We start from the raw sequence: 13,463 nt of genomic DNA, 5'->3' as shown, positions 1-13,463 counted from the left end.
GACTTTTGTTACTATTTCACTCTCCTGTGTGTTATGGGTTTGTTTAGCTTCTTGACTTAGTGTTTTTATTTTATGGCCAAGGGTAGAAACTTATCCATTTCATGAAGGTTTACACACTTACTGAAATACACATTTTCTTTTCTTTTTAAAAATATTCTCTTACCAAGATGTCCTGGAAAAAAATGGAAGCATGGGGATGGGGGGAGAAGGGAAGGCAGAAAGGGAGGAGAAGAGGAGAAGGGAAAAGGGGAGAATAATTTGAGGTAATAGAATAGTCAGGATGGGGGAAGGACAGAGACAGAAAGCAAAGAAAGAGCTATTTTTATTGAGGGAGCCATTATGTGTATAGCAAAAAATCTGGCACTAGAGAAATTCCCAGGAATGCACGAGGATGACCCCAGCTAAGACCACAAGCAATAGTGGAGAGGGTGCCTGAACTGACTTTGCCCTGTAGTCAGATTGATGACTATCTTAAATGTCACCATAGAATCTTTATCTAGCAACTGTTGGTGACAGGGCCAGAGACCTGCAGCAGAGTATTGCTTCATTAAAGCATCTGCCAGACATTCTACAGGACATAAAAGAAGGTGACTGACAAATTGCTGATATAGGTGGAACTGTCTTTGAAATTTCATGTTTCATGGAAAAGTCTGCCAGATACTATGGGCCTGTAGGCTAAAGATGGGTTCCTCAATGTTAAATAAGAACTTTGGTTGACTGTCCAGGCAGTGAGATGTCTTTTTCAATTGTAGAGTTTTGGGAAGTTGCTTACAATGCACTTTCTGTTTACTTAGGTAATATTATATCCTTCTGGTGTCTTTTATAGAGGGCAGAAGAGATAGTTATAATTATAGTTTTCTTTAGTTATGATAAAAGATAAAGTATATATTACTACTGTAACTATAATTCTTGCTTTAAACATGTTTAGTTATATCTAATTTTCCTATGCTAAAGTTAAAATATTCCTTTTTGTTTAGTCAGGAAAGGGGAGATGATGTGGGATACCCCTCTGCATGCTATGAATGTGTTTTATTATCCTTGATTAATAAAGAAACTGCTTTGGCTTGTGCAGGGAGAATAAAGATAGCCTGGAAAACTAAACTGAATACTGTGAGAAAGAAGGCAGAGTCAGAGAGATGTCATGTAGTTGCCAAAGAAGACAGACACCAGAGAACCTTACCAGTAAGCCACAAATCTTAAAGCTATAATAGGTTAATAGAAATAGGTTAATTCAAGATGTAAGAGCAAGCTAAAAATATGCCCAAGTCATTGGCAAAGAAGTGTTGTAATTAATATAGTTTCTGTGTGATTATTTGGGTCTGGGCACCTGGGAAAGAAAAGAGCATTCTCTGCCTACAGTGAACCACTGGGCTGATCTCCAAAACTCCAGTTAAAGAGTGGGAAGAGTAAGAATATGAACAAAGAGGTCAAGACAATGATGGGATACCCACTGGAAAAGTTTACCTAAGCTAATGGGAGCTCACCAACTCCAGCTGGACAGTGAAGGAACCAACATAGGACCAAGCTAGACCCTCAGAATGTGGGTTACAGTTGTATAACTGGGGCAGACTGTGGGGCCATTGACAGTGGCACTAGGATGTTTTCATACTGCTCATTCTGGGTTTTTGGAACCCATTCTTTTTGGATGGATACCTTGCTCAGCCTGAATATAGTTGGCAGGGCCTTGGTACTTCCTCAGAATATATGCCTTACCCTCTCTGGGGAGTGGATGGAGGGTCAGGTTGGGGAGAAGGTAGAAGGAATGGGAGGAGGAGAGGGAGTAGGAACTGGGATTGGTATGTAAAATAAAAAATATGTTTTGCTTTCTTTTTTACAAAATAAATAAATATTTTCTAACAATATTCTGAGCTTCTTTCATATTTGCTGTAATGTTTCTTTGGCATTTATGATTCTTTTAAATTAAGTCCTCTTTTTCTTTCTTTAGGTTGCTTGAGCCAAGTGTCTGTCCTTAGTGTTTATCTCATCAAAGAGTCAGATATTAGGTTAGCTAATTCTTCCTATTGTTTTCTTTTTTCCTATTTCATTGATATCTACTCTGATTTTATAATGTATTACCATCACTTGGGTTTGTATATTCTTCTTTCTGTTTTTCCATTTTTTTAGTATTAGAATTATTTTTATTTTGAAAACAATCTTATTTTACATACCAGACTCAGTTCCCCCTCCCTTCCCTCCTCTCACTCCCCCGCCACAATTCTCCCACCACACCTCCATCTACTCCTCAGAGAAGGTAAGGCCTCCCATGGGGAGTAATCAAAGTCTGTTGCTTCATTTGAGGCAGGACCAAAATCTTCCCCCGGTGACTAGGCTGAGCAAGGTGTTCCTCCATAGGGAGCAGGGTCCAAAAAGCCACTTCATGCACTAGGGATAAATACAGGTTCCAATGTTAGTAGCCCTACAAACTACCCATGCCACATAACCATCACCCACATTTAGAGGGCCTGCTTTTGTCATGTGCAGGTTCCCCACCTCTCAGTCGAGAGTCAGTGAGCTCCCACTAGTTCAGGTCAGCTGTTTCTGTGGGTTTCCCCATCATGGTCTTGACCTCTTTGCTCATGGTATTTGTCGCCCCTCTCCACAAGTGGATTTCAGGAGCTTGGCCCAGTGCTTTGCTGTGGATCTCTGCATCTGCTTCCACCAGTTACTGGATGTAGGTTCTATGAAAACGATAAAGGTTGTCATCAATCTGATAATAGGGGAAGGGCAGTTAAGGCATCCTCTCCACTGTTGGTTGGATTCTTAACTGAGGTCATCCTTGTAGATTCCTGGGAATTTCCCTAGTGCCAGGCTTGTTGCTAACCCCACAAGGACTCCCTCTATGAAGACATCTCTTTTCTTGCTCCTCATCTCTGTCCTTTCCCCAACTCAGTCTTCCTGATCCTTCATATTCTCCTCCCTCTGTTCTCTTTTCCTCTCTACACTCTCCTTACAACTTTAACCCTCCTGCACAAACTCCCAATTTACTCATGAGATCTTATGTATTTTGCCTTTTCAGGGAGACTCATGTATGTCTCTCTTGGGGTCTTCTTGTTCCTGAATTCACTGGAGTTGTAGACTGTAGGCTTGTTGTCCTTTGCTTTATGTTTAAAATCCAATTATGAGTGAGTACATACTGTGTTTGTCTTTCTGTATCTGGGTTACCTAACTTAAGAAGGTATTTTTTTTCTTTTTATTCATTTATCTGCAAATGTCAAGGTGTCACTGTTTAGTTGTTGGTTTTTGTTTACTGCTGTGGAGTAGTGCTCAATTGTGTATATGTACCACAACATCATTATCCATTCTTCGGTTGAGGGGTATACACATTTTCTCCAGTTTTCTGACTATTTCATTAGTGGTTTTGGTTTTAGCCATTCTGAGATGTGTAAGATGGTATCTCAGAATTGTTTTGATTTGCACATCCCTGATGGCTAATAATATTGATTAATTCCTTAAATGTCTTTCGGTCCTTTAGGATTCCTCTGTTGAGACTTCTGCTTAGGTCTGTACCCAATTTTTTGATTGAATTATTTGGTATTTTGATGTCTAGTTATTTGAGTTCTTTAAATATTTTGGAGATCCGTCCTCTCTCAGATGTGGGGTAGGAGAAAAATTTTCCCATCCTGTAGGCTGCCATTTTGTCCTATTGACTGTGTCCTTTACCTTACAAAAGCTTCTTGGTTTCAGCAAGTCTGATTAATTTATTGTTGCTCTTAGTGTCTGTGCTACTGGTATTATATTCAGAAAGTAATTTCATGTTCCAATGTGTTCAAAAGCTACTTCCCAGGTTCTCTTCTATGAGGTTCAGTGAGGCTATATTATGTTGTGATCTTTGATCCATTTGGACTTGAGTTTTTTGCATGGCAATAAATAAGTATATATTTGCATTCTTCTACATGTTGGAATCCAGTTATGCCAGAACCATTTATTGAAGATGCTTTCTTTTTCCATTGCATAATTTTACCTTCTTTGTCAAAAATTAGGCATAGACACAGATAGAATATTGTATACATAATAAATAAATATATAAAAAAGAATTCCTTGACTTTAACATTTTCTTTGACTGATGAATCTATTTCCTTTATAGCATCTTCAACATTTGTGACTTAATGTTATTTTATCAATTAATCTATTTCTGCTATAGTATCTTCAACACCTCAGATTTTCTCTTCCATCTCTTGTATTTTGTTGGTTATGCTTACATCTATCTGCAGTTCCTGAACTTTTACCAGATTTTCCACTTCCTGGATTACCTCGATTTGTATTTTCTTTAGTGCTTCTATTTTAGTTTTCAAGTCTAGAACCATTTGCTTCACTTTTTTTGATTTTTTTGTTTGATTGTGGGGCTTTGGTTCTTTTGTGTGTGTGGGGGGGTCTTTTTGGCTTTCTTTGCTTTTTTTAAGGGATTTGTTGATTTCTTCCAATTTCTTTCTTTTCTTCTACTTTTTTAAGGGAATTTTTTATTTTTCCTTTAAGGGCCTCTATCATCTTCATGAAGTTATTTTTAAGATTATATCTTCTGCTTTGTCATCATTGGAATGTTCAGATCTTGCTGATGTAGGACCACTGGTACCATATTTTTCTTTATGTTTTTGGTTGTCTACCCATCTCTTCCCCCAATAGGTGCAGATGGGTACTGTGTTTCATGGGTTCCTCTTCCTCCAATTGGTGTAGGTGAGCCCTGTGGTTTAGGTGATTGCTCTTTTTCCAGGTACAGGTGTGTCTATGCTTCTGGTAGTCACTGATGCAACAATGGGGCTCATCTGGGTGTAGAAAGAACCAAGGCTCCTGAGGTAAAAAATGCTGTGAGGGATACTTAGGACTGGGAGGTGGCTCCCAGATATCTGAGGTTTTGGTTGATGGAGTGGGGCACAGAATGTGCCTCCAGAGGCTAGGGCCTAGAGAGTAGGGCCCTCCAGCCAGAAACCCACACACTCACCCATCCAAGTGTGGGTGGGGCCTAGACCCCAGTGGTCACAGATGTGCATGGGGAGGTTAGAGATGAAGGGGGCTGCTCCCATGTCTCTGGGACTTCAGGGAGTTGGGATGGGATACTAAATATGCCTCTGTTGGCTAGGGCCTAGGGCCTCAGGCCCTCAGGCCTAGGAACCCAGAAAATTGCCATTTCAGTTGAAGGCATGGCCAAGTCTCCAGAGCTCACAGATGCAATGGAGAATGGTTGCAGGTATGGCAAACTGCTCCCAGGTCTCTGGTGCTCCACTAGGTGGGAGTGGGATGTAGGATGTCATTTTTCCAGTTTTTGAGTTATATCATTAAGCCATTTAATTGTGTTTCATCTGATTTTGTAATGTAGGAAATGAGAGTAACAAGTTTTCCCTGTATGACCCCTTTCACTGTATCCCAGAGGTTTCGTTGTGCTTTCATTTTCATTTAGTTTCAGGATTTTTTTTCTTTTTTTTTTTTTTTTTTTTTTTTTGGTTTTTCGAGACAGGGTTTCTCTGTAGCTTTTTTTAGAGCCTGTCCCGGAAAGTTTCAGGATTTTTAAAATTCTGTCTTGATCTTTTCTTTGAATCATTCAGTGTTAGGTAATGTGTTGTTTTATCTCAAGAGGTTTGTGTATTCAGTAGTGTTATATTGACTGTGAATTTTAAGTTTTTTGTATTGGGAGCTATAGGAGAAGTAGAGGAATTTCAATTTTTTTTAAATTTGTAAACATCTGTTTTGTGTTCCATGATTTGATCTATTTCAGTAAAACTCCCATGTTCTGAAGAGTAGAATATTTTTTCTTTGGAGATAGTTAGGAATACTATATAGATATCTCTTGAGTCCAGTTGGTTTGGGATATCAATTAATATTGGTATTTCTCTCTATTTTTGTCCAGATGACACCTATTTATTGAGAAAGCGAGGTATTGAATTTGACTACTATTAGTGTATTATTGTTATGCTGTGTTATTAAATACAGTAGTACATTTTTTATAAAATTGGTTGCCCAAGAATTTGATGCATATAGGTTTAGAGTTGTAATCTCTTTTGATCAATTGTCCCCCTGTCTAGAATAGAGCTTCCCACTTTACTTTTTCCAATTAATATTAGATAAAATATATTTTGTCAGGTATTATTGTAGGAAGGACATGCTTGCATCCTAAACTTATGAGACTGAAGTATATTTGTCTGTTCTTTTATTTTAAGGTGGTGTCTCTCTTTAAAATTCAGATATGTTTCATGTAGACAACAGGTAAATGGATTTTGTTATATGTTCCCTTCAGGTAGTCCATGATTTTAAATGATGAATTGAGGCCATTGATAGTTAATGATCTTGTAGATATTTACATTATTTGTGGTCAGTATCCTTTTGAATGTAGAGTTGTTGTCTATGTTCTCAGTGGTGCTTTATGTTCTAATAATAATGGTTCTTATTTCTTCCCACCGTTACTCTGCTATGCTCATTGCTCTCTTCAGTCTAAAATACTACTTCTTATATTTTTTTAGTTCTTGATTGCTGGATAAAATTTTGTAGACTCTTTATGTCATGAAAAGTTTTTTTTCTTTTCCTGTGTACATTTCTCTAGGCTGACTAACTTATTCTTTCAGAACTTGTCATGTTTTGCTCTAGACTTTTCTGGTTCTCACGAATTACACTCAGAAAACAGCTGGTATTCTCTTGTAGTTTCCTTTTTATATGACTTGTGTTTGTTTTTCTCTTAGAGTTTTCAACACATGATCTTGTTATGTTTTTACCTTACTTTAAATTCATTTTAAAATATGTATCTTTGTCTTGTTTTAATTATGGTATGCTGTAGGGGTTTTCTTCTTTGGCTGTGTCTACTGGTGTACTCTGTGCTTCCTGTATATATTTGGATGTACTTTTCCTTGGTTTCAGGAACATTTCTTATATGAAACTGACTTTATGGAAAAACTATTCTATGCCATTGACTTGGAATTAATCTCCATCATCAATATCAATAATTAAAAGGTTCAGTTTTTTCATAGTATCTCACATTTTCTTTCCTGTTTTAATTTTTTATTTTTGATTTTGTTTTTATCCCCTATTTTATATTTGAGTCCTAATGTTCTGCCTTCTCCTTGATTCATTTGACTTGTAAGGCTTTCCTTTGTGTTTCTAGTTGGACTGTTTGCTTTTTCATTTCTCTATTTGTTTGGGTTTTTTTTTTCATTTCTGTCCTCATTTCAGCTTGAGTCTTCTTCATTCTTTTCAAGTCTTGTCTTCATCATTTACTTCAATCTTATGCTTGCAATTTTTGGACATCACCAAGGTGTTTATCCTTTTTGAGTTGTTTCTCCTTAGTTTCATTCTATTGTTTATTTGTGTCTTCTTTAAACTTCTTAAATTACTCTATGAAGTTGATCAATATTCTTTTATATTCTGTGTCTTGAGTTTTATTAGGTAATCTTCAGTGCCAAACATTTCTACCAGACCGGTAGACGTTGGAGAGAATATACTGGCTATACCTTTCATATTGTTGGTATTTTTAAAGATATTAGCTAGTTCCAGGACAGGCTCTAGAAACTACAGGGAAACCCTGTCTGGAAAAACCAAAAAAAAAAAAAAAAAAAAAAAAAAAAAAAAAAAAAAAAAAGATATTAGGGCTTGTGGATTTTCATTTACTCCTGACATTCATATACACAATGCAGATTGGGACAAAAGAGAGTATGTACAAGCTTGTTAGCTCAAGAAGTTGAAAATGGCTGATGTGTAATGAAATAAAATGGACAGAATGGCTTGGGATGATGGACATCATGTGGTCTCTACTGAAACCTACTAGTTGGTTGTAGCACAGGCATGGTAACTAGATTATACCTGGGCTCTTCATGTGGCACAGTTGTAGATCTGGTCAGTAGGGACAAAGGCATAGATAAGGAGGCCAGAGAGGTACACCTTGCTAGAAACTGGAAGAATTAGGAGGTCTGACTGAATGGAAATATTGATAAGGAGTAGAAGTGATCTGTGAATGCTGTGAATGTGATAGGGTGGTTCATTGTAGAAGCGTAGACACTGATTGGATTGAAGGTAGTAGTGGCCAAACTAGATTGGGGCACCGAAAGTAGGACTTGGAATAGATTTGGAAAGTTGAAAAAGAAGCAGAAATGGAAAAATCTGGGAGACTCACCTGATTAGACCATAGGGGGAGAGAAGGTGGAAGACTATGTAGGTAGCCACATCAAATACCAATAAGTAAGTTTCAATATATGAAATACAAGTATCACATGGCTAGAACCCAATAATAAAACATGTTTTCTTTTTCCATCATGTCTGTGCTATAATTACCACAACTTCCTATTTTATAAATGAATTAGAATTTCAGACATGATACATACACAACCAAACAAATTTTGAGCATTTTTAAATCCTGTGATGTTGTATTACTATGGCTTGGAATAAGTGAACAAAATCAGTAATTAGAGAGTAGACACAGCACCAACTGTTTCTCTGAGTATAATATAGTGGCAACATCAATGCATTCACCAAAAATGAGCTCTACAATATCATCTGTGCTTAAAAGCAGAGCAGTGCCAGTGTTTGTCAGTGTTTGTATTTGACGTGATATTTAATTCTTAAATATGCACTACCTGATTTTGCAATAGTAAATGAATAATGATGCTTGTAAACTTATTATTTTGATTTCAATAACATTAACATAACAAATATTCAAACATACATATCACATAAATAGCCGAAAAGGCTCTGTGAGCCCCTATGAGCCCGGGTTAGTTGGTTCCATAGGCTGTCTTGTGGTACCCTGACACCAATGTGTCCTATAGTCCTTCCTCTCCCTCGTTCTCAGGATTCCACAAACCCCTCCATAATATTTTTCTTTGTGTGTATGCTTCTGTTTCCACAAGTTTCTGGGTTTGGAGTCTCTGATTATTGTTGGAATAGGCATCAATTTCTCTGGATTTGTGGGATGTAGCATGGTTCTCTTTTACAGCTAACTCATTTTCATTATGAAGTTGAGTATTGTTTCTTATATGTCTATAAAGAATTTTGGTGGAATTTTAATGAGTATTGCACTGAATCTGTAACAGGTCTTTGTAAGACAGGCATTTTTACTATGTTAACCCTGCTGATTCATGAGCATGGGTGATCTTTCCATCTTCTAATATATTCTTCATTTTCTTTCTTTAAAGACTTGAAGTTTTTGTTGTACAGGTTTTAATTTTCTTGGTTAGTTATTTCCAAGATATTTGATATTACTTGTGGCTATTGTTAAGAGTATTGTTTTCCTGATTTCTTCCTCAGTCTCTTTATCATTTGTATAAAGGGGGGGGATACTTGTTTTTTTTTACTTAATTTTGTATACAGTCACTTTGTTGAAAGGTGTTTATCAGCTATAGAAGTGCCATGGTAGAATTTTTGGGGTCCCTTATTATACTATCATATAATCAGCAAATAGAAAATACTTTGGCTTCTTACTTTCCAATTATTATTCCTTTGATCTCCTTTAGTTTTCTTGATGTTCTATTTAGAACATCAAGTTCTATATCAAATACATATGAAGAAGGTGGACAGTCTTGTCCCTGATTTTTGTGGAATCACTTTGAATTCCCATCTAATTTGATATTAGTTATTGGCTTGCTATATATTGCCTTTTCTATATTTAGGTATTTTCCTTTTATCTCTGATCTCATAAAGACTTTGATTATGAAGGAGTGTTAAATTTTCTTTTTTTTACTTTATTATTATTATTATTATTATTATTATTATTATTATTAAAAATTTTCACCTCTTCCCCTCCTCCCATTTCCCTCCCCCTCCTCCACCCTCTCCAGTCCAAAGTGTAGTCAGGGTTCCCTGTCCTGTGGGAAGTCCAAGGTCCTCCCCCCTCCATCCAGGTCGAGGAAGGTGAGCATCCAAACAGACTAGGCTCCCACAAAGACAGTACATGCAGTAGGATCAAAACCCAGTGCCATTGTCCTTGGCTTCTCAGTCAGCCCTCCTTGTCAACCACGTTCAGAGAGTCCAGTTTGATCACATGCTCCATCAGTCCCAGTCTGGCTTGCCTTGGTGAGATCTGCCTGCCTCTGCCTCCCAAGTGCTGGGATTAAAGGCATGCACCACCACCACCCAGCTTTTTCTCATTTGATTAACTGTGCTTTGAAGAGTATTTTGCTACATATTAGGAAATTATACCAGCTTGGTAGTTAGGTTCATTTGATTGGAAAACCTTTATTCCAATCCTTTGCAGTAACGTCTATCTTTGATGCTGAGGTGGGTTTTTTGTATGTAACAGAGGATGGATCCTGTTTTCTTTTTTATCAATTCTGTGTTTTAATTGTCTTCTTGATCCCATTGACATTGAGAGATATAAATGACCAGTGTTTGATATATCTTGTTATTATGTTGTTAGTGACAGTGGTAGTGTGGTATGGTGTGGTGTGGTGTGTGTGTGTGTGTGTGTGTGTGTGTGTGTGTGTGTGTGTGTGTGTGAGAGAGAGAGAGAGAGAGAGAGAGAGAGAGAGAGAGAGAGAGAGAGAGAGAGAGAGAGAGAGAAAGGGTGGGTTGTATGTGTATGTTTTCCTTCTTTGGGTTTTGCTTTTGTGAGATTATCAATTATGTTTTCATGGGTGTATTTAGTTTCCTTTGTTGAGTTTATCTTCTTTAGTAGTACCTTTTATAAAGTTGGAATTATTGATAGACAGTGTTTAAATTTGACTTTGACATTTATTAACTTGTTTTCTCCATCTATGGTTGTTGAAAGATTTGCTGGGTGTATTAACCTGGGCTTACATCTTTATAGTCCTAGAGTCTACAAGACATTTCTCTGTTCATGCCCTTTTAGCTTTTAGAGTCTTTAGTGAGAAGTCTAGTGTAATTCTTATAGATCCATATTTATATGTTATTTAATTGTTATGCCTTACAGTTTTTAATAGCTTTTTTTGTTCTGGACATTTAGTGTTTTGATTCTTATGTGACAGGGGACTTGCTTTTCTGATGTAATCTATTCTGTATTCTGTAAGTTTCATACAAATTTATAGTCATGTCCTGCAAGTCAGGAAATTTTCTTCTATTATTTAGTTAAATGTATTTTCTGGATTTTTATGCTGAGGTTCTTCTTCTTTTCTGATTATTTTTAGATTTTATTTTTTCATGATGTTCCAGATTACCTGGATGTTTATAGTTAGGAGTTTTTATTAAATTTAACATTTTCTTTGCCCAATGAAATTATTTCTACTACTGCATCATCAACACCTGGCACCTTTTGTATTCTGTTGGTACTGTTTGTGTCTGTAGTTCATATTTGCTCTCCCAGGTTGGCTAGTTCTCAAATTCCCTCAGTTTGTGTTTTTTAATGCTTCAATTTCAATTTTCATGCCATAAATGTTTTCTTCCTTGCTTGTTTTTTCTTGTCATTCTTGACATTTTTTTAAGGGATTTGTCAATATCCTCTGATTCTTTGGTGAACTTTTCCTCAGCTTCTTCAGAGTTTTTCATTTCCTCCTTAAGGACCTCTCTCATCTCCAATAAAGTTGTGTTAAGATCATTTTCTTTCACTTTGACTATGTTGGAATATTCAGGATTTTCTGCCATGGAGATAGATAAGTTCTTGTGGCATCATATTTTTCTGGCTGTTGTTGATTGTATTTGAATACTGTTATTTAGGCATCTAACTGTGGGATAATTAATTCTAGTCCTTGAATTTTGAATTTCTCTTTGTTGAATGGTGTTTTGTTTCTGGTTTCTGTTTCCACTTTGGTTTCATAGTCTTTGAGGCCTAGATTTCTGGCACCTGGCATGACGTCTGATCTAGCTGGGAGTCGCTGTCCAAGAAAGAATTTGCCTTCTGGTGATTAAGTTGAACTTTGTTGTAGCAGAAGATCAATTTTATTTGGCATGTAATTGAGCATCTGTAGTCTGGTCAATCTAGTGTGGCACGATTTTAGAATTTCTTATATGATTATATGTCAATTTTACTTTATCTGAATAAGTAGATCAATATTTCGTTACCCAAGACAAACAGTAACAAACTTGTCTGCACGGGGCTTACCATGAGGGATTCATGACAGACAGTAAAAGTGAATTTCTACAGTTAGTCCATTAGTGTCCTTCATGGCATTGTAGTGAAGCAGACTGTGACAGGCTATACACAATATTAGTGGAAGGTGCTCTCCATAACTTAAATATGGAATGAGTAATAACTTTAGAAATTGAAATGTTGGTTCTTTCCCTCCCATAGATCAGCAGGAGTGTATCCCTTGCCCAATTCAAGAGTACCCAAACCCTGAGAGAAACAGCTGCCTACCAAAGTTGGTGACATTCCTGTCCTTTGATGACTCTCTGGGCATGGCTCTGGCCTGCACAGCTCTGTGCTTGTCTATCAGCACAGCTGTAGTTTTGGGGATCTTCCTCAAGCACCAAGACTCACCCATCGTGAAGGCCAATAATCGGACTCTCAGCTTCATCCTGCTCATCTCCCTCCTCCTCTGCTTCCTATGTGCCTTTCTCTTCATTGGCCAGCCAAACACAGCCTCCTGCATATTGCAACAAATTACATTTGCTCTGGTGTTCACTCTGGCTCTTTCCACTGTTTTGTCCAAAACTATAACTGTAATTCTGGCCTTTAGAGCCACAGCACCAGGAAGAACAATGAGAAGGCTCTTTGTCTCAGGCATCTATAACTCTGTTATCCCCATCTGTATTCTGATCCAGCTTATTCTCCTTGGATTCTGGCTGGGAACCTCACCTCCCTATGTTGAAGCAGATGCACACTCTGAACATGGTCACATCATCATTTTGTGCAACAAGGGCTCAGTCACTGCTTTCTACTGTGTGCTGGCATATTTAGGGACCCTGGCCATAGGGAGCTTCACTGTGGCTTTCCTGGCCAGGAACCTGCCTGATAGATTCAATGAAGCCAAGTTCCTGACATTCAGCATGCTAGTGTTCTGCAGTGTCTGGGTCACCTTCCTCCCTGTCTACCACAGCACCAAGGACAATGCCATGGTGTCTCTGGAGGTCTTTTCCATCTTGGCATCGACTGCGGGGCTGCTTGGGTGCATATTTTTCCCAAAGTGCTACATAATACTCTTAAGGCCTAATAAGAAATCTTTGAAATGTTTCAAAAACAAAAGATACTCTCGAAAAAAATTATTTTGATCAATTAACTAACTCTCTATCATAAACTACTTTAACACAGTAAAGCAAAAAAATTATAATTATTGAACTATTTTTCAGAAAGGTTTTCTGAAGTGTATACTTTAACAAAAGTAAAAGATCCCCTCACTGTTTATTACAAACAGACAATCTATTCTGGAATATAAGCTACTGCTGAAAATTTATTTTATTTAGTTATTCATGTTACTTATAAATTTATGGCCAATAGGTATACTCAAAATTTAATTACATGATAGTATCCAAGATAAGTAACACAAGAACTACTTTATTTCTTAAAGTCTTTTATTTTTAGAGTGTAAGGGGCTTTGTGTGATAGTTGAGATTCTTGCATTGGTCAGGCAAAGACCTGGTTCTTTGAGAAAGGGTTCTTG

General features: G+C 37.2%; 1 protein-coding gene across 1 annotated transcript in view; it reads left to right on the top strand.

Annotated features, from left to right (window-relative positions):
* The window catches only part of LOC119824399 (vomeronasal type-2 receptor 116-like), a 46,358-nt gene extending 33,284 nt beyond the window's left edge, over window positions 1-13,074 (top strand). The window contains exon 6 of the mRNA XM_038344517.1: window positions 12,155-13,074. Coding sequence (XP_038200445.1) covers window positions 12,155-13,074 — 920 coding nt within the window. The remainder of the gene's footprint in view (window positions 1-12,154) is intronic.
* The last annotated feature ends 389 nt before the right edge of the window (window positions 13,075-13,463 follow it).

This window comes from Arvicola amphibius, chromosome 10, assembly GCF_903992535.2.
Source record: "Arvicola amphibius chromosome 10, mArvAmp1.2, whole genome shotgun sequence".
In the NCBI taxonomy this organism is placed as follows: domain Eukaryota; kingdom Metazoa; phylum Chordata; class Mammalia; order Rodentia; family Cricetidae; genus Arvicola; species Arvicola amphibius.
The sequence above is the reverse complement of the archived record's forward strand: the minus strand, read 5'-3'. Positions and strand labels throughout refer to the sequence as shown.